Below are 24,105 nucleotides of genomic sequence, written 5' to 3'. Positions count from 1 at the left end.
AACTCAAGGCAGAACTTAGAGAGTTACGAACACAAGGGTTCGACATTACCACATATGAACGATGATTCACAGAGTTGTGCCTATTGTGCCCGGGAGCATTCGAAGATGAAGAAGAGAAGATCGACGCGTTTGTAAAATTGTTACCAGCAAGGATTCAAGAAGATGTAAGTTCACACGAGCCTGCTTCTATACAGAAGGCAAGTCGAATGGCTCATAAACTCATAAATCAGATTGAGGGAAGAATTAAAGAGCAGGCGGCCGAAGAAACTAACACGAAACAACTCAAGAGGAAGTGGGAGGAAAACGGTGACAAGAGTCACCAGTACAATAACAATAACAATTACAACCACAATCGCCATAACTATCCCAACAACCGCAACAACAATCGCAACAATAACCGCAATTCTAACAATAACTACAACAAACATCCCAACAACAACAACAACTACAACAACCGTTTCAACAACAATAACAATCCCAACAACAACCTTAATAACAACAACGGCAACAAAAACCAAAAACAGCCATGTCATAGGTGTGAAGAAAATCACCAGGGGTTTTGCACGACATTTTACAACAGGTGTAAAAGAAATGGTCTTAGCGTGACAAAGTGTGAGGTCTATGGACCAAAGTTTAACAGAACTAAGGGAGCAAATAATGCCGGAACAAGTAATGCCGAAACGAATTACGTCGGAGCAAGTAATACCAACGCTGTTTGTTATAAATGTGGAAAACCGGGCCACATTATTAGAAATTGACCGAATCAGGGGAATACTAATGGGTAGGGCCGTGAAAGAGTTTTCAATATTAATGCGGCAGAAGCACAGGAAGACCCGGAGCTTGTTACGGGTACGTTTCTTATTGACGATAAATCTGCTTATGTTTTATTTGATTCGGGTGCGGATAGAAGCTATATGAGTAGAGAATTTTGTGCTAAATTAAGTTGCCCATTGACGCCTTTGGATAGTAAATTTTTACTCGAATTAGCAAATGGTAAATTAATTTCAGCAGATAATATATGTCGGAATCGAGAAATTAAACTGGTTAGCGAAACATTTAAGATTGACTTGATACCAGTGGAGTTAGGGAGTTTTGATGTGATAATCGGTATGGACTGGTTGAAAGAAGTGAAAGCAGAGATCGTTTGTTACAAAAATGCAATTCGCATTATACGAGAAAAAGAAAAAACCCTTAATGGTGTACGGAGAAAAGAGCAACGCAAAGTTAAATCTTATTAGTAACCTGAAGGCACAAAAACTAATAAAAAAAGGTTGCTATGCTGTGCTAGCACACGCCGAGAAAGTCAATTCCGAAGAAAAGAACATCAATGATATTCCCGTCGCAAAAGAATTTCCCGATGTATTTCTGAAAGAATTACCGGGACTACCTCCACACCGATCCATTGAATTTCAAATAGACCTTGTACCAGGAGCTGCACCAATAGCTCGTGCTCCATACAGAATCGCACCTAGCGAAATGAAGGAACTTCAGAGCCAATTACAAGAACTTTTAGAGCGTGGTTTCATTCGACCAAGCACATCACCGTGGGGAGCTCCTGTTTTGTTTGTCAAGAAGAAAGATGGCACATTCAGGTTGTGTATCGACTATCGAGAGTTGAACAAACTTACCTTCAAGAACCGCTACCCACTACCGAGAATTGACGACTTATTTGATCAACTACAAGGCTCGTCTATTTATTCAAAGATTGACTTACGTTCCGGGTATCATCAAATGTGGGTGAAAGAAGATGATATTCCAAAGACTGCTTTCAGAACACGTTACGGTCATTATGAGTTTATGGTCATGCCGTTTGGTTTAACTAATGCACCAGCTGTGTTCATGGACCTTATGAACCGAATGTGTGGACCATACCTTGATAAGTTTGTCATTGTTTTCATTGATGACATACTTATTTACTCAAAGAATGACCAAGAACACGGTGAACATTTGAGAAAGGTGTTAGAAGTATTGAGGAAGGAAGAATTGTACGCTAAGTTTTCAAAGTGTGCATTTTGGTTGGAAGAAGTTAAATTCCTCTGTCACATAGTGAACAAAGAAGGTATTAAGGAGGATCCGGCAAAGATAGAAACTGTTGAAAAGTGGGAAACCCCGAAAACTCCGAAACACATAGGCCAGTTTTTAGGACTAGCAGGTTACTACAGAAGGTTCATCCAAGACTTTTCTAGAATAGCAAAACCCTTGACTGCATTAACGCATAAAGGGAAGAAATTTGAATGGAAGGATGAACAAGAGAAAGCGTTTCAGTTATTGAAGAAAAAGTTAACTACGGCACCTATATTGTCATTACCTGAAGGGAATGATGATTTTGCGATATATTGTAACGCCTCAAATCAAGGTCTCGGTTGTGTATTAATGCAACGAACGAAAGTAATTGCTTATGCGTCTAGACAATTGAAGATTCACGAACAAAATTATACGACGCATGATTTGGAATTAGGCGCGGTTGTTTTTACATTAAAGACTTGGAGGCACTACTTATATGGGGTGAAAAGTATTATATATACCGACCACAAAAGTCTTCAACACATATTTAATCAGAAACAGCTGAATATGAGGCAGCATAGGTGGATTGAATTGTTGAATGATTTCGACTTTGAGATTCGTTACCACCCGGGGAAGGCAAATGTGGTAGCCGACGCCTTGAGCAGGAAGGACAGAGAACCCATTCGAGTAAAATCTATGAATATAATGATTCACAATAACCTTACTACTCAAATAAAGGAGGCGCAACAGAGAGTTTTAAAAGAGGGAAATTTAAAGGATGAAATACCCAAAGGATCGGAGAAGCATCTTAATATTCGGGAAGACGGAACCCGGTATAGGGCTGAAAGGATTTGGGTACCAAAATTTGGAGATATGAGAGAAATGGTACTTAGAGAAGCTCATAAAACCAGATACTCAATACATCCTGGAACGGGGAAGATGTACAAGGATCTCAAGAAACATTTTTGGTGGTCGGGTATGAAAGTCGATGTTGCTAAATACGTAGGAGAATGTTTGACGTGTTCTAAGGTCAAAGCTGAGCATCAGAAACCATCAGGTCTACTTCAACAACCCGAAATCTCGGAATGGAAATGGGAAAACATTACCATGGATTTCATCACTAAATTGCCAAGGACTGCAAGTGGTTTTGATACTATTTGGGTAATAGTTGATCGCCTCACCAAATCAGCACACTTCCTGCCAATAAGAGAAGATGACAAGATGGAGAAGTTAGCACGACTGTATTTGAAGGAAGTCGTCTCTAGACATGGAATACCAATCTCTATTATCTCTGATAGGGATGGCAGATTTATTTCAAGATTCTGGCAGACATTACAGCAAGCATTAGGAACTCGTCTAGACATGAGTACTGCCTATCATCCACAAACTGATGGGCAGAGTGAAAGGACGATACAAACGCTTGAGGACATGCTAAGAGCATGTGCTATTGATTTCGAAAACAGTTGGGATCGACATCTACCGTTAGCAGAATTTTCCTACAACAACAGCTACCATTCAAGCATTGAGATGGCGCCGTTTGAAGCACTTTATGGTAGAAAGTGCAGGTCTCCGATTTTTTGGAGTGAAGTGGGGGATAGACAGATTACGGGTCCGGAGATAATACAAGAAACTACCGAGAAGATCATCCAAATTCAACAACGGTTGAAAAAACCGCCTAAAGTCGACAAAAGAGCTACGCTGACATTAAAAGAAAAGATATAGAATTTGAAATTGGAGAGATGGTCATGCTTAAAGTTGCACCTTGGAAAGGCGTTGTTCGATTTGGTAAACGAGGGAAATTAAATCCAAGGTATATTGGACCATTCAAGATTATTGATAGTGTCAGACCAGTAGCTTACCGACTTAAGTTACCTCAACAACTCGCGGCTGTACATAACACTTTCCACGTCTCGAATTTGTAGAAATGTTTTGCTAAAGAAGATCTCACTATTCCGTTAGATGAAATCCAAATCAACGAAAAACTTCAATTTATCGAAGAACCCGTCGAAATAATGGATCGTGAGGTTAAAAGACTTAAGCAAAACAAGATACCAATTGTTAAGGTTCGATGGAATGCTCGTAGAGGACCCGAGTTCACCTGGGAATGAGAAGATCAGATGAAGAAGAAATAGCCGCATTTATTTCCAGAAGATACGTCAACACCTCCAACTGCTTAATTATTTAACGGGTAGGTACTGTAGTGACCCGAACTTTTCCATGTTTATATATATATTAAATGAAATTGTTATTTAAATGATTAAGTGTTTCCAACATGTTAAGCAATCAAACTTGTTAAGACTTGATTAATTGAAATAGGTTTCATATAGACAATTGACCACCCAAGTTGACCGGTGATTCACGAACGTTAAAACTTGTAAAAAAAACTATATGATGACATATATATGGATATATATATATATATAGTTAACATGATATTATGATAAGTAAACATATTATTAAGTATATTAACAATGAACTACATATGTAAAAGTAAGACTACTAACTTAATGATTTTGAAACGAGACATTTATGTAACGATTATCGTTGTAACGACATTTAATGTATATATATCATATTAAGAGATATTCATACATCATATTATCATGATAATATAATAATTTAAAATCTCATTTGATATTATAAACATTGGGTTAACAACATTTAACAAGATCGTTAACCTAAAGGTTTCAAAACAACACTTACATGTAACGACTAACGATGACTTAACGACTCAGTTAAAATGTATATACATGTAGTGTTTTAATATGTATTCATACACTTTTGAAAGACACTTATAAAAATACTTCTACTTAACAAAAATGCTTACAATTACATCCTCGTTCAGTTTCATCAACAATTTTACTCGTATGCACCCGTATTCGTACTCGTACAATACACAGCTTTTAGATGTATGTACTATTGGTATATACACTCTAATGAACAGATCTTAGTAGCCTATGTGAGTCACCTAACACATGTGGGAACCATCATTTGGCAACTAGCATGAAATATCTCATAAAATTACAAAAATATGAGTAATCATTCATGACTTATTTACATGAAAATAAAATTACATATCCTTTATATCTAATCCATACACCAACGACCAAAAACACCTACAAACACTTTCATTCTACAATTTTCTTCATCTAATTGATCTCTCTCAAGTTCTATCTTCAAGTTCTAAGTGTTCTTCATAAATTCTACAAGTTCCAGTTTCATAAGATCATGAATACTTCCAAGTTTGCTAGCTTACTTCCAATCTTGTAGAGTGATCATCCAACCTCAAGAAATCTTTCTTATTTACAGTAAGATATCTTTCTAATATAAGGTAATACTCATATTCAAACTTTGATTCAATTTCTATAACTATAACAATCTTATTTCGAGTGGAAATCTGACTTGAACTTGTTTTCGTGTCATGATTCTACTTCAAGAACTTTCAAGCCATCCAAGATCCTTTGAAGCTAGATCCATTTGTATCTTTTCCAGTAGGTTTATCCACAAAACTTGAGGTAGTAATGTTGTTCATAACATCATTCGATTCATACATATAAAGCTATCTTATTCGAAGGTTTAAACTTGAAATCACTAGAACATAGTTTAGTTAATTCAAAACTTGTTCGCAAACAAAAGTTAATCCTTCTAACTTGACTTTTAAAATCAACTAAACACATGTTCTATATCTATATGATATGCTAACTTAATGATTTAAAACCTGGAAACACGAAAAACACCGTAAAACTGGACATACGCCGTCGTAGTAACACCGCGGGCTGTTTTGGGTTTGATAATTAAAAACTATGATAAACTTTGATTTAAAAGTTGTTCTTCTATGAAAATAATTTTTCTTATGAACATGAAACTATATCCAAAAATCATGGTTAAACTCAAAGTGGAAGTATGTTTTTCAAAATGGACATCAAGACGTCGTTCTTTCGACTGAAATGACTACCTCTTACAAAAACGACTTGTAACTTATATTTCTGACTATAAACCTATACTTTTTCTGTTTAGATTCATAAAATAGAGTTCAATATGAAACCATAGAAATTTGATTCACTCAAAACGGATTTAAAATGAAGAAGTTATGGGTAAAACAAGATTGGATATTTTTTGATTTTTGTAGCTACGGGAAATATTAACAATTCTATACAAATCATATCCTAGCTAACTTATATTGTATTATACATGTATTCTAATATATTATATAATCTTGGGATACCATAGACACATATGCAAATGTTTTGACATATCATATCGACCCATGTATATATATTATTTGGAACAACTATAGACACTCTATATGCAGTAATGTTGGAGTTAGCTATACAGGGTTGAGGTTGATTCCAAAAATATATTTACTTTGAGTTGTGATCTAGCCTGAGACGTGTATACACTGGGTCGTGGATTGATTCAAGATAATATATATCGATTTATTTCTGTACATCTAACTGTGGACAACTAGTTGTAGGTTACTAACGAGGACAGCTGACTTAATAAACTTAAAACATCAAAATGTATTAAAAGTGTTGTAAATATATTTTGAACATACTTTGATATATATGTACATATTTGTTATAGGTTCGTGAATCGACCAGTGGCCAAGTCTTACTTCTCGACGAAGTAAAAATCTGTGAAAGTGAGTTATAGTCCCACTTTTAAAATCTAATATTTTGGGATGAGAATACATACAGTTTTATAAATGTTTTACGAAATAGACACAAGTAATTGAAACTACATTATATGGGTGAATGATCGAAGCCGAATATGCCCCTTTTGCTTGGTAGCCTAAGAATTAGTAAACCCATCTACTAATTGACGCGAATCCTAAAGATAGATCTATTGGGCCTAACGAACCCCATCCAAAGTACCGGATGCTTTAGTACTTCGAATTCGTTTTTATCATGTCCGAAGGATTTCCCGGAATGATAGGGGATATTCTTATATGCATCTTGTTAATGTCGGTTACCAGGTGTTCACCATATGAATGAATTTTATCTCTATGTATGGGATGTATATTGAAATATGAAATCTTGTGGTCTATTATTATGATTTGATAATATATACGTTAAACCTATAACTCACCAACATTTTTGTTGACGTTTTAAGCATGTTTATTCTCAGGTGATTATTAAGAGCTTCCGCTGTCGCATACTTAAATAAGGACGAGATTTGGAGTCCATGCTTGTATGATATTGTGTAAAAACTGCATTCAAGAAACTTATTTCGTTGTAACATATTTGTATTGTAAACCATTATGTAATGGTCGTATGTAAACAGGATATTTTAGCTTATCATTATTTGATAATCTACGTAAAGCTTTTTAAACCTTTATTGATGAAATAAAGGTTATGGTTTGTTTTAAAATGAATGCAGACTTTGAAAAACATCTCATATAGAGGTCAAAACCTCGCAATGAAATCAATTAATATGGAACGTTTTTAATCAATAAGAACGGGACATTTCATTGCTTTCCCAATACAAGGTTAGCAAGTGGGTGACACAAAACCACAAGTTTTGAGCTAAAGTTTTCAAATATGAAACCCACCAAACCCACAAAAACAATTTGCAAACACCGGTGAAGGGTTATTCCGGAAAACTTATCTAGGGTAGAAGCTAGATTGAATTTTCAAAAGATCAAATGTTTTCATAAAGATCCAATTTCCTTAAGGATCTAAATTTTTATAGTCATGTGGGACTGTAAACCACATCGTTACTACCATTGTTCATACCGCCGTATAGAAATCACTGATGTACAAAGTGTGAAGAATAAAGAAGTGATTCTAGTATTTTTATTTCAAGACTATATTGCTTGAGGACAAACAACGCTCAAGTGTGGGAATATTTGATAATGCTAAAAACGAACATATATTTCATAGCATTATGCCTCAAGAAAGACAAGCTTTTAGTTGCAATTGTTCTATTTACAAGTGATATTCGTTTAAATAATAAAAGGTGAAGATAAAAGACAGATTCGACGAATTGAAGACGCAAACGACCAAAAAGCTCAAAAGTACAAAATACAATCAAAGTGGTTCCAATTATTGATAAGAAACGTCTCAAAATTACAAGAGTACAAGAAGCGAAACGCAAAGTACAAGATATTAAATTATACGCAAGGACGTTCGAAAATCCGGAACCGTGACCAAAGTCAACTCTCAACGCTCGACGCAACGGACTAAAAATTACAAGTCAATTATGCACACAAATATAATATAATATTTAAATAATTCTATAAATTATTTATATATTATATTATTATTATAAACCGTCGGCAAAACAAGAAAACAAACTTATGTGAGCTGGTACCTACCTCCATGCGATCGCATGGCCTGGAGGCACAAAAGCCATGCGATCGCATGGTGAATAGTTCCAGGCCACATGCCTATCAATTTCGCGGTTTTGAGCAAATATATATCCATCATCTCTCTATCTCACTCATGTGTATATATATATATATATATATATATATATATATATATATATATATATATATATATATATATATATTATAATTTTAATTTTAAATTCTAATAATAAGGGTATGTTAGCGAATGTTGTAAGGGTGTAAGTCGAAATTCTGTCCGTGTAACGCTACGCTATTTTTAATCATTGTAAGTTATGTTCAACCTTTTTAATTTAATGTCTCGTAGCTAAGTTATTATTATGCTTATTTAAGACGAAGTAATCATGATGTTGGGCTAAAATATTAAGACGGGGTAATTGGGCTTTGTACCATAATTGGGGTTTGGACAAAAGAACGACACTTGTGGAAATTAGACTATGGGCTATTAATGGGCTTTATATTTGTTTAATTAAATGATAATTTGTTAATTTAATATAAAGATTTACAATTGGACGTACCTATAAATAACCATATACACTCGATCGGACACGATGGGAGGGATATTTATATGTACGAATAATCGTTCATTTAACCGGACATGGGAATGGATTAATAGTTAATAGACTTATTAAAACAGGGGTGAATTATGTACAAGGACACTTGGCTTAATTGTTAACAAAGTATTAAAACCTTGGGTTACACGCAGTCGATATCCTGGTGTAATTGTTAAACAAAATATTAAGACCTTGTTACAGTTTAAGTCCCCAATTAGTTGGAATATTTGACTTCGAATATAAGGATAATTTGACAAGGACACTCGCACTTTAAATTTATGACCGATGGACTGTTATGGACAAAAACCATACGGAGATATTGAATAATCCAGGACAAAGGACAATTAACCCATGGGAATAAACTAAAATCAACAGGTCGAACATCATGATTACGGAAGTTTAAATAAGCATAATTCTTTATTTTCATATTTAATTGCACTTTTAATTATCGCACTTTTATTTACTGTCATCGTATTTAATTGCACTTTTAATTATCGTTCTCTTTAATTATCGCAATTTTATTTTATCGCAATTTTATTTATCGAAATTTCATTATCGTTATTTACTTTACGCTTAAAATTAAGTTATATTTATTTTTAATATATTTTACATTAGGTTTTAACTGCGACTAAAGTTTTAAAATCGACAAACCGGTCATTAAACGGTAAAAACCCCCTTTTATAATAATAATACTACTTATATATATTTTTGTATTTTTACAAATATAGTTTTTAAAAAATATAGCGTTAAGCTTGTTTAAAAGATCCATGTGGAACGAACCGGACTTACTAAAAACTACACTACTGTACAATTAGGTACACTGCCTATAAGTGTTGTAGCAAGGTTTAGGTATATCCACTCTATAAATAAATAAATAACTTGTGTAAAATTGTATCGTATTTAATAGTATTTCCTTGTAAAAATTAATACTATTTCATATACCCCTCGCATAACATCAAATAGTTAAAGTAAAATGGGAAGCTATAACTCACAGTGAATGTGCGGTAAAAGTCGATATGAAAAGTATGCAAGTAGTAAGTCGGTCCGAAATGTCGTCAACCTAAGTCAAAGGTTACTAAGTCAGTATATTGTCCCCAAAAGTTTAAAAGTGAATAAACTAAGTCTTAAGTATCATCATCATCATCATCATTCGTAAAAGATAAAGTAAGTTTTCAACAAGAATAGAGATCGAAACAAAAGGATGATTTCGGACAGCTGCTACGACCTCTATACAAACTGAAATGACACGTGGCCAGTGGCTAAGGCTCCGTTTGTGAGTCCTCTAACCGCTATCCAATTTTCAGATCCTAACTCAATTTCATTTGACCGTGGCGACGGTTTAAGCGCGAGTAGGTCAGAATTTTCAGCATGTCGTAAAAAGGCGTAGTAACTTTTGGAAGGCCATAGATCCTAAACCGTATATCAGATTTAGGCGAGTCCTAAACGAAAAGTCATCTACTCGAAACGAACTATCCGAAAATAAATTTTTCAGAACTCCTAGGAGTCAGATAAGATCCCGAAAAACAGCAAACAAGTGCCCCGGTGGGTTTCTTGGTGCTTGATGCTCATCACGGTTCTCATCCTTGATGCGTGTAAGCTTCAAGTGTACAACTCTTTGATGTTTTAGCATCACTTTGACCAAGTTTCAACCATCAACACACAAATAAGAGTAAAAGCTAACATTATACAAGTTTTGAACATCAAGGTTGTCTCTTTATTGCATAAACCCAATAAAGCTTCAACCTTTGTCCTTTTGACACAAGTTTATGCATCTTCATCATAGATGATGATGAAGACTTGATCTTTATCATCCCAACAATCACAAAAAGGTTCCAAGTAAGTGAGATCTACAATGATAACTTAGATCTCAAGTATTAAGAAAACTCTAAGCTAGAAAGCTTAGATCTTTACAAGATTAATGAGACCATAAGCTAGAAAGCTAAGATCTAGTAAAAGTAATGAGACCATAAGCTAAAAAGCTAAGATCTTTAACAAAATAATAAAACCCTAAGCTAGAAAGCTTGGATCTTTAATGTTCTTGAAGATCCTTAAAGCAAAAGGCTAGATCTTCAAGTTTCATGAAGATCATAAACACAAGTTTTGATCTTTTAACAAAATAAAAGAGATTATAAGTTAAAAAACTTAGATCCAACAAAAGTAATGAAGATTCAAAGCTAGAAAGCTTGAATCTTTCATGTTCTTGAAGGATTCAAATCAAAGTTTGAATCTTCATGATATAACAAGATCAAGAAGGTAAAAAGCTTAATCCTTGTATGATGATGATGATGTCGATTCTATGAAGAAGAAAAGAAGAAGAAAAAAAATTTAAAACTTACATTTTTTAGAGTGAGAAAGACTAGAGAGAAAATTAGGGAGTAAGTGTGTGTAAAATGAGAATGAGATCAAGTGTGAAATGGGTGAATGAGGCTTGGTATTTATAGTGGTGGAGGTGATGCTTGTGTCTCTAAAACCGTAGCCAGGGGGGACAAGGGGCAACTTTTTACTTTTTGGTTAGTGGTGGTCTAAAGGTGGTGCTTATGTTAGGATCCCATGCAACATTTATGATTATGGTTAACAAAAATGCTAGTATGTTGGCTCTTATAAATGGGTTTTTGTCATACATTTATATGGGTCATAAACTTATTAAAATTGAGCTAATTAAATAGTCCATTTGCTAGAGTAGGGTGGGCTAAAGTTCAATACGGTAGAAAGTCCAACAAGACTAACTAGTGAGCATAAGTAAATTACTAAGCGTAATTAAGCAATCAAAAACTCAAGTAATTGTTATTAGGAAATAACAATTAGTATTACATAGTCATAATATTCCAATTATGACAAAAGTTAATCGTGTACCAAAGTACATAGCTCGTTCTAGACGTCAAGTGACACTAACGGTCATAAAAGAATTCGAGGATCAAGTTAAGTGATTAAACACTAAATAGCACATTGTAAGGTATTAACGGAAGTAATTAATCATGAAATAAGATCCCAGAGCATAAACTAGCTCAGTACGCACATATACGCAGATTCGTGAAAGTATAGAGCACAAAAATATAAGTCGAAAAAATCGGGTCGTTACATGAACCACTATAAATCCTTGTGTCTATGTTCTTTACATTACTTCATTTATCATTTTGAACATATACACTACACACATCAAGTTTGAGTTGAATTGGTTGATCAAAGTTAATCGAATTTGGTGATCAATCGAAAAAGTGTTAAAAACGTATCAAATAACTATTCACCCCCTAGTTACTTACACTCGTAAATCCAAAAAACTAGTAACGCTGCATTGGCAGGCTTGTGAACCATTATCTAGTCACTTTTTGTAGACCATGGGAAACATATGACATGAAACATTGTCTTCCCGATGTTGTAATCGCATGACACCTTCAATAATTCCCAAAAAAATCTTCTGGATCAATTGTTCCATCATATACTCCTATTGCCGATGGTATTCCTAAGTTTTGGGGGAGTGAAAAATTTGTTGTGACTGATAAAACGTGTTGACTCCACCATTACTAGAGGCTTGGTTGCATGTTCTTCTATTATTAAGGCGAAGATATTTTCCACAACTGTTGCACGGATTGCGGGTTGTGCTAACTTTTGTTTTTATTTTACTGGTGCAGTTTTGGTTAAGATTCCATTCAATATTTTTATTGTCATTTCCTCAGTCATGAACTGTTCGTCTTCTTCATCATCGTTCATATTATTGTCTTCTTCGCTGAAAAAGAACTCTTATTCTTCTTCTCATTCTGCAATCCTGATAGAGATTCCCAACCGTTCTAATAATTGGATACTTAGTGTTTGATCACCGTTTTTCTTTTGACTGTGTGTCTTGCGTTGGCTCTTGATGTATTTTTGGATGATACTACTTGTGGTCCTCATCGAGCAAGCCAATTGCATGTTCTTGGTGTACCAGTTGTTAACTTTCTAAAGCGTTTTGTTGTTTCATTAAGAACTTCCTCTAGTATTTCTTGACTAACATTTTCTTCCTCCTCCACTAGAATTTCTTCCATGTTAACTTGATTAGGTGGTATGTATTCAATTAAAAGTTCATTGGTTATTTCCACAGCTGTGCTTGTCGAAGGTATATCACTTTCTTTTGCTGCTGTGTTCTTTGTGCTTATGAGATTCTTTATGTTCTTTGAAACAAATGGTGTTATATGTTTGTACATAAGTCTGGCTATCGGATATAAGTACAAGTACAGGTCTAAAACTCCTTAGCGGGGTGAATAACTATTTACTCTCTGGAAAGTTTCCGTGCAGAGCTGGATCACGGTGTAGGAACAATGGGTGGCTTATGTCCATCTCCAGAACCAATATATGAGTTGGTCTGTCGAGCGTTGTGTTGCTAAGTCCTCGAGTCCTATAGAGAGAAATAATTGTGTGTGAGAGAAAGTCTGTTCTCCGCCACAAGTCCAAGTGTCTGAAAAGTAATGGCCCTGGTGTCGTATTTATAGGCGCATGGGTCTTCGTTTTTTTAGACACGTGTCGTGTTATCATTGAATGGTTTATTTGAAATTGTGTAGTCGACTGTGTAGCTTTATGCTGACGTGGCATGTGTGGTGATCACATGCTTTATATTTTGATATATTTAGGACTTATACATATGTGGTCTACAAAGCTTATGCTAAACGATGAACGACCTGATTTAATCTTCATTATGTGAGGGTTGTTTTATGTGTCTATGTTTTTTTTTAAAGGCGAAAAAGACTTATATTAATTAAAACGATCTTCATCAAAGCGATGAAGATATAGAGTTACAATGACGGAGTTAAAAACTCGGCTAAAACAAGAGATTACAATAAAATACAAATTGAAAAGAGGATCTAAAAACATAGTAATGACGGGTTGTGATCCCAAACGTAGTATTGAGACCCGTTGCAAAACTTAAGGTTTGTTGCCCAAAGAAAGGTCTTAAGCTTGATGTTACGGACCAAAACCGATCTACACATGACTTTCCGGTTGAATATGAAATCATTTCTTGCCAACCAAATCGCCCAAATCGTTGCGGGGCCAATCAACTTCCAAAACTTGAACGCTTTAATACCCATACCATAGAACCAATCAAAAGAAAAGTCTTCAATTGAGGCCGGAATAACCCATTCAAGCTTCCACCAAGATAAAAGAGCCGACCAAATCTTGAACGACCACTTACAATGTAACAAAAGATGGTTGATCGTTTCAATTTCCTCCCAGCACCAAATACACAAATTGGATTGTGAAGTTACGTGTCTATGTAATGGACCTTTAAATTAAATTAAATTAAATCGTATAATTAAAATTCCACTAAATTATAACGAGACCCCATTGTATGACGGTCAAGCTGCTTGCGTAGAAGTAAGCTATCATCTGTATTCTTCTGATCAAGCTATATCCCAATCGCTACCGGCGATCTGAATCTCTTTCAATCTTCCGATTCCATAATGTCATGGTTCGCTCGATCCATCGCCAACACCCTCCAACTCGACCTCGATAACGATGACGAAAACAATGACGTCACCGAACAGCATCCGCTCAATAACAACACAATTGAAAAACCTGAACAAGTAATCGAAGATGACAACGATTCGCCGTTAACTCCAGGACGTGGAGTGAAAGAGGACTTATCAGAAATCACAAAAACCCTAACTCGTCAATTTTGGGGCGTCGCATCGTTTCTAGCGCCACCGCCATCTGCCGAACCGTCGAATTCGAAATCTGATCCGGATGATGGAGCTCCGGAACCTATTGCTGGAATCCGGAGAGATTTTGCGGAGATCGGAGGGAGATTTCGTAGTGGAATATCGAAGCTGTCTAATAATATTGATGTATCTGACATTACCAAATTAGCTTCTAATTTTCTGCAATTATCACCTGATGATGATGATGATGATTATATGCTGTCTAGTGATGCTCAAACACTTGGTGTTACTGATGAAGTTGTGGCTTTTGTTAGGGATATTACAATGCATCCTGAAACTTGGCTTGATTTTCCATTACCAGATGATGATGATAATGATGATAGCCAAGGTATATATATTTATTTGTAATAAAGTGTTGTGTTTGAATTTATTTATGTAATATTTGGATTATAACTGGATATGCATTACTTGATTAAATAATTTGTGATCACTAGTTGGGCCGTATACTAGCATTGTTGAAGTTTTTAGAACTTAATGGTTGTGTTCAGTCAATGTTTGTCTTCAAATTTTGCAATGAGTTGCTCTCAAGTCAAATATGATAATTAAATGCTTTTGTGTGTTTCTTAATAATGTATTATAATAGAGCTTGGAGTTAGATTAATGAAAAGGGACTAGGTCTTGTTGGATATTTCAAAATAAAAGTTTTTATTGTATGTATGTGGCAGTGTCATTTATAAAATTGTTGTTTTTTCATCCATTGCAGATTTTGAGCTGTCTGATGCACAACAACAGCATGCTTTGACTGTTGAAAGCTTAGCACCGAGGTTGGCTGCACTTAGGATTGAGCTTTGTCCCGGTTATATGAGTGAAAGTAATTTCTGGAAGATATATTTTGTGCTTCTGCATCCTAGACTTGAACCTCAGGCTGCTGAACTTCTTTCAACACCAGAGGTAAGTTTGCTATGAAGTAAACATAATTTAGGATAATTGTGTTCTCTTTTTATGGGCTAATATGAAACTGTAATGGTGATGGGAACCTATATCTGTAAAGGTCCGTCCTTGTTGTCATGTTTTTATGCTATCTCTCTGCTTAATTATGATACAAAGAAATTAAGAATGATAAAAAGTCATCATAACAGAAGTTGACCTTAGGTAATAGCCAATAATAGTCTTAGTCTTTAAGTATTAAACATTTTAGAATTTTAAATTTTGCTGGGCATTTGAAGGGGATATGTTTTTCTACATTTTAATACGTTGTTAGGTTAACATACGGGGACCTTATCACATCAACGTATATACCATGTATTTATCTGAATTGGAACAGTGGGTAGTTATTTATGCGTTCCTATGATAGGAACGTGCACATTATTGCTTGGGTTAGTATACAAGTTATGGTGTGAATCCTCTTCACACAATTCATGTAGGGCTCTTTTAAGTATCCGTTGGAGAGTATTCCAGGGTGTTTTCACTAAGAAGTGTTTTCGTTTGAGATACCATAAATATGAACACCGTCTGTATTTGTATGTATGGATAACATTTAAGTTTCTGTTCATTGGCGGATAATGTCTAGACACTTGATATCATATGGACATTTCATCAATGGCTCTCTTCTCTAGGAAGGTAGATTTTATTTGTTAGTTACAATGGAAAATGGTGCAATTTTAGGGCATATAGGCTTATTTTTTATTGCTTCTACAGAAAAATATTTCAAGTGGGCATATTAATAGGGTGAGATTTGAGTTGTGTAAAGTGTAAACTATTGATCTAATCTGTCTCTTTAACTAAGGATTGTCATTTCACCAGTTAATGAATGAATTACGATCTAGCCTTTTAGTTGATGGTTCATGATCTCACCTATGACCCCACTGTTTTATGAAGATGGAGTCATTTGTATTCGTTTTGTTAATTCACCAGTAACAAGTTAACTTCAAAAAAAGTTTCCTTAAAGAAGTTTTGTTGACCTGCTAGATCGTATGAATGGTTCTGATCGTTTTAGCATTGGACCCCATCCATTCTTGTTCTGTGCTCAATTTTGTTGCCATTTTTAATTGTTTATGACATGAATTGCATGATTTTTTCTGTTCATCAGCCAACAACTATTTCTCTTACACGCACCCCATCCCAAGTATTGGTGTTTGTAACTCGATTAATTAGTTGATAGGTTGCAATCTAATATGCCGTCATTGCAGGTTGTGAAAGCCAGAGCGGCATTGAAATACGAGTTGAAGGGCCGTACAAACATGCAGACTAAAGAGGAGGATGTATCACAAAACACTTCTTCTTATTCTCAACTTAAACCTGATCCTTTTCAAGAACAGGATCGTCCGGTGCCATCTGTTATCAAGTCAGAATCCGTCCCACTTGAGATATCTAAAACTAAAGCAACAACCTCGACTAGATTAGTTGATATAGAGACTGAAAAGCATCCCATTCCAACTGAAGAAGAAGTTAGAATCGTAGACAAATCAGTTATCCAAGAGGAACCACGAAAAGAGGAGACCAAAACGGAAGATGAAACAGATAAAGATGAAGATGATTGGTTGAAGGAAGATAACTCAGAGAACGTTACTGGTACAACAACAACAACAAATACAATTCCCATTGAAAATGATGAGGATGTATCATTTAGCGATCTTGAGGATGACGATGGAGATGCCCCCCCTACAAAAGACTCACCAGATTGGGTCCAGCTTGGCAGTGATTCTTCGACTGTTGACCATGGCCAGGTAAGTGGTGCACGTAACTCCGAGGGGAAAGGATCTAGTGATTGGCTTGATGTTGATGACATTGATGTAGCATGATGATGATGATGACGCAATAGTCTTTTCTTTTAATTTGTTAAATGAATGAATTATTTGTGGTGTTGCTTTTGTGAATATTTTGTTTACAGTTGCTGCAAATTTAATTATGGCCCTTGGGATTGTTACACTTGTAATTATATCTGGATAAGATTGTCCGACAATAAGGTTCTTCATGTTTATACTTCTCTATTATATATATAGATGGAGTATTAAGGTTCGTCAGAGTCTATTACCTGAAAATGTAGGACTCAACGGACCGTACATCGCATGTGCACACGTTTTGAATACCACACAGCTATTGACGGAATTTGTACCATGAGTCATGACCATCTAAAAACTATCTATCATAACTCAGTCATGAACCATAAGTCCTACTGTATATAATTTAACAAGTGTTTTGGTATAATATTTGATTTAATTAATGACAAAATTGCACGGGGGTCCCTGTGGTTTGTTCAAAACAGCAAACGTAGTCCAAAAGTATTATTTCAACTTGGAGGGTCACCGTGCTTTGTAATAGTTGCATGGGGGGTCCAATCGACTAACTTATGTCAACAACTAACGTTTTAAACCCTCACATGCCTGGCACATGAGGGTATTTTCGTCTAAAGCATTTATGTACACCCTTTTAATAGGTAGCTGGAACCATTTTATTTCATTGAATGCAAAATTGTAGTTTGGTGGCGACGATTCAATCTCTGAAACCCTAATTGCACGTAAAAATGGTTAATCCTTTGTATCACAGGCGTACGGAGGAGTTGGATTATGATTTACCCCTAATATACGGTATTAATTTCTACATTCATCACTTCTTTTACAGTATCTACTATTTCTGTGCTTTAGGGCAAAATTATTTGTTTTGCAGGTCGTGAACCTTCTTTATTTAGTATAAAGTTACACCATGGTGGGTCGTTTACTCCATTTTCAAGAAGAGAGTATGTGAATGGTCATGTGACATATTTTGATCTCATTGATACAGATAAGTTTTCAGTTAATGAATTGAATGATATGGTGGAAGATTTAGGTTATGATGGGCATAAGGTCATGTTTTATCACTTTCTTAGACCAACAACTAATTTGGATTATGGATTAGAAGCTCTGGGTAGTGATATTGATGTAATTAACATGATTCAGTATGTTAAAGAGGATAGGGAAATAAGTGTGTACATTGAACATGATAACACCACCTTAACAACTTATCAGAGTCCTAGACAGAAAGGACTTGTACTGCAAGAGATTGAAGAGGAGGTTGTTCCTATAGTTAGAAGCAGAAAAAAGCCAAAGTTGCAAAAAAGATTAATGTTGGAATGGCATGAAGGTGAAAGCAGTCAACCTAGTGAATCAATTGTGTTTAATAACACCCAAACTACTGAGCCTGAAGTTTACAAACCAAGTGTCACCCAAGAGTCAGTGTATGACAACATTCAACCTACTGCAGATACATTTGATGATTTAGATACATTTGACCCATTTGATGGTTTAGATACATGTGATTTAGATACAATGGCTCAAATGGAGAAAGAGAATGGGATGGGTGATCCAAATGTTGAGAATGATACTGTTGTTGATGAAGAGAATGTTATACATGAAGAAATTGTTGATATGGGTGAATTCAGTTACAAAGGTACTAAAGAGAAATCCAATGATAAGCAAGAAAGTAGACAAAAAGTAAGATGTGTACAACTTGATGATTTAGACAATGATGATTTTGAAAGTGATTTTGAGAATGAGGATAACATTGAAGGACAAAGGAGAAGAAGAATTAGGGAGTTACAGAAAGAAGAAATGGAAAGGAGGGGTATGGAAAGGAGGTGTACATAAATGCTTTAGACGAAAATACCCTCATGTGCCAGGCATGTGAGGGTTTAAAACGTTAGTTGTTGACAGAAGTTAGTCGATTGGACCCCCCATGCAGCTATTACAAAGCACAGTGACCCCCCAAGTTGAAATAATACTTTTGGACTACGTTTGCTGTTTTGAACAAACCACAGGGACCCCCCGTGCAATTTTGTCTTAATTAATTAATGGTCTTCTGCTTCACGTCCTTTTCTTCATCTTAAATAACAAAATTAAGCTTACATAGAGATCGGATAGGTATTGGACAACGTTTATGTGATTACTACTTGCCTGAAACCCCAACATTTTCGACTGAATACTTTTGAATACGGTTTCAGATGAGCAAGCTTTTAGTATTTTAATCTTTTTTCATCAATGTACTTGGTTTCAATATACTAACCAAAAGTGCATTTCCACTGTACACCAATTGACGTAAGGATGCTTTTGAAATCATCATAAGCTTGCTCCAGAACTAAGAAGTACATCATATTCACAACCGTCTGGGTTTTGATTCCGACAACTGTGATATACAAATGTGAGAGTTTTTAAGGCAAACTCACTACTCACAAGTCCACAACTATGTACATATATCCACCCTTAGACTTGAACCCATAACCTCTTGGTCAGAGGGGTAATCGATACCGTTGATGGAAAAATTTGCAAACGAAAGGAGTGACTATCCACGATCCACCCAATAATTGTAAAATACAAGGATTTTCACTGTCAAAAAAGTAAATTAAAGACTATAACCATAAACTAAACTAGATCATAGAGATTATCCGCTTAATTAAGCCTTTACTTATATCTACCAAGAACAACACTTTAGATAATCTCCACAAAATACGATGGATCCCCCCGTATATTGACTTACATTCCTTTGTATACTCTCTCCATCCTTAATTTGTTGTTTTGAATTTATTGTGTGAAGTTGCGATGGCTCCTGTTGTAATTATTCGGGTACTGGTGGTGTGATTGAATCGGCGACAGAAGATGCAGTGGCCAAAGATGGTGGTGCGAAAGGGAATTTGGAAGCAGTTTCGGGTGAAGACGATGATGGGATTATTGAGGGAACGGTCGAGGCAGTTTCGGGTAGGGTAGAGGTGATCGGGGTGGCACCATGTTTAAAGGATTATGGCTTCTGTTGACAGCTCAAATGAGACTCTATTACTCTTGATTTAAATGTTCCTTTGCACTTCGATAAGGACAGTGTTTTAGATGGATCAACTAGTTTCCCGTGTGTTGGTTTGGTGTGTGAGAATTCTTGTCGGAGTGAGTGGGATAAATTGATTAAATGTAAAGCTTTGGTGGGTTCGAAGGGAAAGGATGATAAGGTTGATCACGGGTCAAAGAAGCTACCAAATAAGGCTGGCAAAAATGTGTCGTGTTGTTTGCAAGATACGGATGAAGATTTAGAGTTTGGCGATGCGGTTCAAAGACAATTCCAAGATGCTCCTAACGGTAGTGATGGAGAAGATAGTTCGTTGGTTCCTCTTGGTGTTGATGGGGGTTGTTCTTCCTCAAGTAAAGTTGTCGGTTTTTTCACGCTGCAATGAAAGGTTACGAACATTTACGTGTTGAAGGAAAGCGCCTTCGTCCTGAGCCCGTCCCCAAACCGAGAAAGGTTAGAGCTAGAAGAATAAAGGTTCATGGCACCTAGTTAGTAAAGTTTAATGTCGAGGGTATTTAAGTTCTTATTTGTAGGTGTCGGTTCTTGTTTGTTTTTTGTAGTTTCTTTTGGTTTCCGGTTAGAAAGTAGAGGGGTTGGAATCGGATCGGATGGTTAGGTTTTCTTGCTCTCTACTTTCCCCTTGCTTTTTTTGTTAGTTTGTTTGTGGTTTAGATTTCTGTTCGGGGTAATTTAGTTTTATTTTTGTTGTTGTTTGTGTAAGTCTCGTGGTTTCGTAATAAAGTTTTCATTATTTTGAAGAGAAAAAAAAGGAAGCTGATATTTTCACTTTCGTTTTTTATAGATCCACTCTATTTTTACTCAACTATCCAAAATACCCCTTAAGATATACTACGTGTTACTGGTGTTTTTTTTTTCTATAGCAAAAGTTGGAAATTTCTCTCTCCTCCAGAACGTTCTTTTCCCAACGATGTTACCAATTCACCATCAGACTTTAAAACCACCCCAAATTTTTGATTGGCAATTGCTCCTAACTCCGATCGTTTTAGAAGTTGAGACTAACATCCTTAAATTCGTAATGACGTCCTGAACCCAACCGTACAGGAAACCGTTTAAATACGCGCCACACGCGCCGCCACACAACCTCGCCGGAAAGAAATTTCGATCACTTTTACCGAGTTGTTTCCGGTCTTCTTGCTGCGTGTACGCCGCCAAGGCATCTGGTACAGAAGCGACTGGCTTTCCACGAACTAAAATACCACATAAAGTATACTTTCGCCGCTAACCACTGTGCGCCGCCGCTAACCACTGTGCGCCGCCACTAACCAACGGAATACCTTGTGCTTTTCTCCACTCGTTCTCTTAGATCTCTTTTACGTTTCATAGCAACTTTGACTAAAAAATTTTAAATCTATCAATTAATTTCCACATGAATTGTTTCGCAAAATTAATTGCACATCAGAAGACATGTTAATATGTTATGTTAGGAATTCGGTAGGCCCGAACAAGACAAGTGATTTATGCGAATCACTAACCTACGAACGACAAACGAATTAAAACGATAAATAAAGTACAAACGACACGGGTAATTTAACGTGGTTATATTTCAACTCCAAAACGCGGAGAAGGGTTTACTCCACGGGCGCAAACCAAAGATTTTTCACTATATTTTTGTGCACACATTACAATGAGGCCAGGGGTTACAATTTATAGGAAGAGTTAAACCTGTCCACCAAGTTAAACTTGTCCTTCAAGCAAAAGACATTCCATAAATATCTATTATTTGCTACATACTCCATTCATACTAGAAGATTTAATTAAGGAAACAAAATATCTACCACTTGTTCACCAAGTCAAGCTTCCTATAACTTTTTCACCAAGTCAAGCTCTCTTCGACTTGTTCCTTTGATCAAATTCTTCACACCTTCAACAATCTCCCACTTAAAGAGTTTGAACAAACTCTTCACTACTCAACAATCTTCCACTTTAAGATTTTGAACAAATCCGAACATCAATCTCCATTCCATCCAAGAAAGTCAAACCACCATTATACCGCCAAACTCCATTTGGGACACGCACACTCATCACATACGTCGAATGAGTAGACTTTTGATACAAGGTCTTCAACACTACTTGTCGGAACTAGAAATCAATAACCGCCTCAACTGTCAATGTTGTTCAAACACCCATAGAAACTCCCGATCTCCTCTCAGCTATGAATTTTGATACCGCCGGAATCAAACATCCAGGTCACGCCACTCTTCCACACCAGAGGGAAGGAAGTATTTCGACATCAAACAGCTAAGCTTCAACCCGATATCCATTTACTAACATTGTCCATCTCGGTTTCTTGCACCACCATCTTCTTATCCGAAGATCATCTTCTTACCTGAAGATCATCTTCTTTGAGACGACCCGTCCTAATCCAGAAGGACGAATACAATAACATATGATTACATCGCGAGGTAATTGACCTCTATATGATATATTTTACAAACATTGTATTCATTTTTAAAAGACAAACTTTCATTTCATCGAAAGTTGACGGCATGCATACCATTTCATAATATATCCAACTATAATTGATTTAATAATAATCTTGATGAACTCGACGACTCGAATGTGAAGCTGAAATGTCCCGTTCTTATTGATTAAAAACGTTCCATATTAATTGATTTCGTTGCGAGGTTTTGACCTCTATATGAGACGTTTTTCAAAGACTGCATTCATTTTTAAAACAAACCATAACCTTTATTTCATAGATAAAGGTTTTAAAAAGCTTTACGTAGATTATCAAATAATGATAATCTAAAATATCCTGTTTACACACGACCATTACATAATGGTTTACAATACAAATATGTTACAACAAAATAAGTTTCTTGAATGCATTTTTTACACAATATCATACAAGCATGGACTCCAAATCTCGTCCTTATTTAAGTATGCGACAGCGGAAGCTCTTAATAATCACCTGAGAATAAACATGCTTAAAACGTCAACAAAAATGTTGGTGAGTTATAGGTTTAACCTATATATATATATCAAATCATAATAATAGACCACAAGATTTCATATTTCAATACACATCCCATACATAGAGATAAAAATCATTCATATGGTGAACACCTGGTAACCGACATTAACAAGATGCATATATAAGAATATCCCCATCATTCCGGGACACCCTTCGGATATGATATAAATTTCGAAGTACTAAAGCATCCGGTACTTTGGATGGGGTTTGTTAAGCCCAATAGATCTATCTTTAGGATTCGCGTCAATTAGGGTGTCTGTTCCCTAATTCTTAGATTACCAGACTTAATAAAAAGGGGCATATTCGATTTTGATAATTCAACCATAGAATGTAGTTTCACGTACTTGTATCTATTTTGTAAATCATTTATAAAACCTGCATGTATTCTCATCCCAAAAATATTAGATTTTAAAAGTGGGACTATAACTCACTTTCACAGATTTTTACTTCGTCGGGAAGTAAGACTTGGCCACTGGTTGATTCACGAACCTATAACAATATATACATATATATCAAAGTATGTTCAAAATATATTTACAACACTTTTAATATATTTTGATGTTTTAAGTTTATTAAGTCAGCTGTCCTCGTTAGTAACCTACAACTATTTGTCCACAGTTAGATGTACAGAAATAAATCGATAAATATTATCTTGAATCAATCCACGACCCAGTGTATACGTATCTTAGTATTGATCACAACTCAAACTATATATATTTTGGAATCAACCTCAACCCTGTATAGCTAACTCCAACATTCACATATAGAGTG

At 35.6% G+C, this 24,105-nt stretch overlaps 1 protein-coding gene across 1 annotated transcript; it reads left to right on the top strand.

Moving 5' to 3' along the window:
- The first annotated feature begins 14,209 nt into the window (after positions 1–14,209).
- Positions 14,210–17,502, top strand: LOC139891813 (uncharacterized). Its single transcript, XM_071874819.1, has 3 exons — positions 14,210–14,922; positions 15,298–15,485; positions 16,724–17,502. Exons 1-3 carry the CDS (start codon positions 14,337–14,339, stop codon positions 17,333–17,335), a joined length of 1,386 nt encoding a protein of 461 aa, XP_071730920.1. The 5' UTR covers positions 14,210–14,336; the 3' UTR covers positions 17,336–17,502.
- The last annotated feature ends 6,603 nt before the right edge of the window (positions 17,503–24,105 follow it).

The sequence above is a fragment of the Rutidosis leptorrhynchoides genome, chromosome 2 (genome assembly GCF_046630445.1).
Source record: "Rutidosis leptorrhynchoides isolate AG116_Rl617_1_P2 chromosome 2, CSIRO_AGI_Rlap_v1, whole genome shotgun sequence".
NCBI lineage: Eukaryota > Viridiplantae > Streptophyta > Magnoliopsida > Asterales > Asteraceae > Rutidosis > Rutidosis leptorrhynchoides.
This window is presented reverse-complemented; position numbering and strand designations above follow the sequence as displayed.

Excerpts from the sequence above, each read along its gene's own strand:
- LOC139891813 (XM_071874819.1), top strand. The coding sequence starts at position 14,337 with ATGTCATGGTTCGCTCGATCCATCGCCAACACCCTCCAACTCGACCTC. Across the intron at positions 14,923-15,297 it reads TGATAATGATGATAGCCAAG|ATTTTGAGCTGTCTGATGCA; the intron begins GTATATATATTT and ends CATCCATTGCAG. Across the intron at positions 15,486-16,723 it reads AACTTCTTTCAACACCAGAG|GTTGTGAAAGCCAGAGCGGC; the intron begins GTAAGTTTGCTA and ends CCGTCATTGCAG.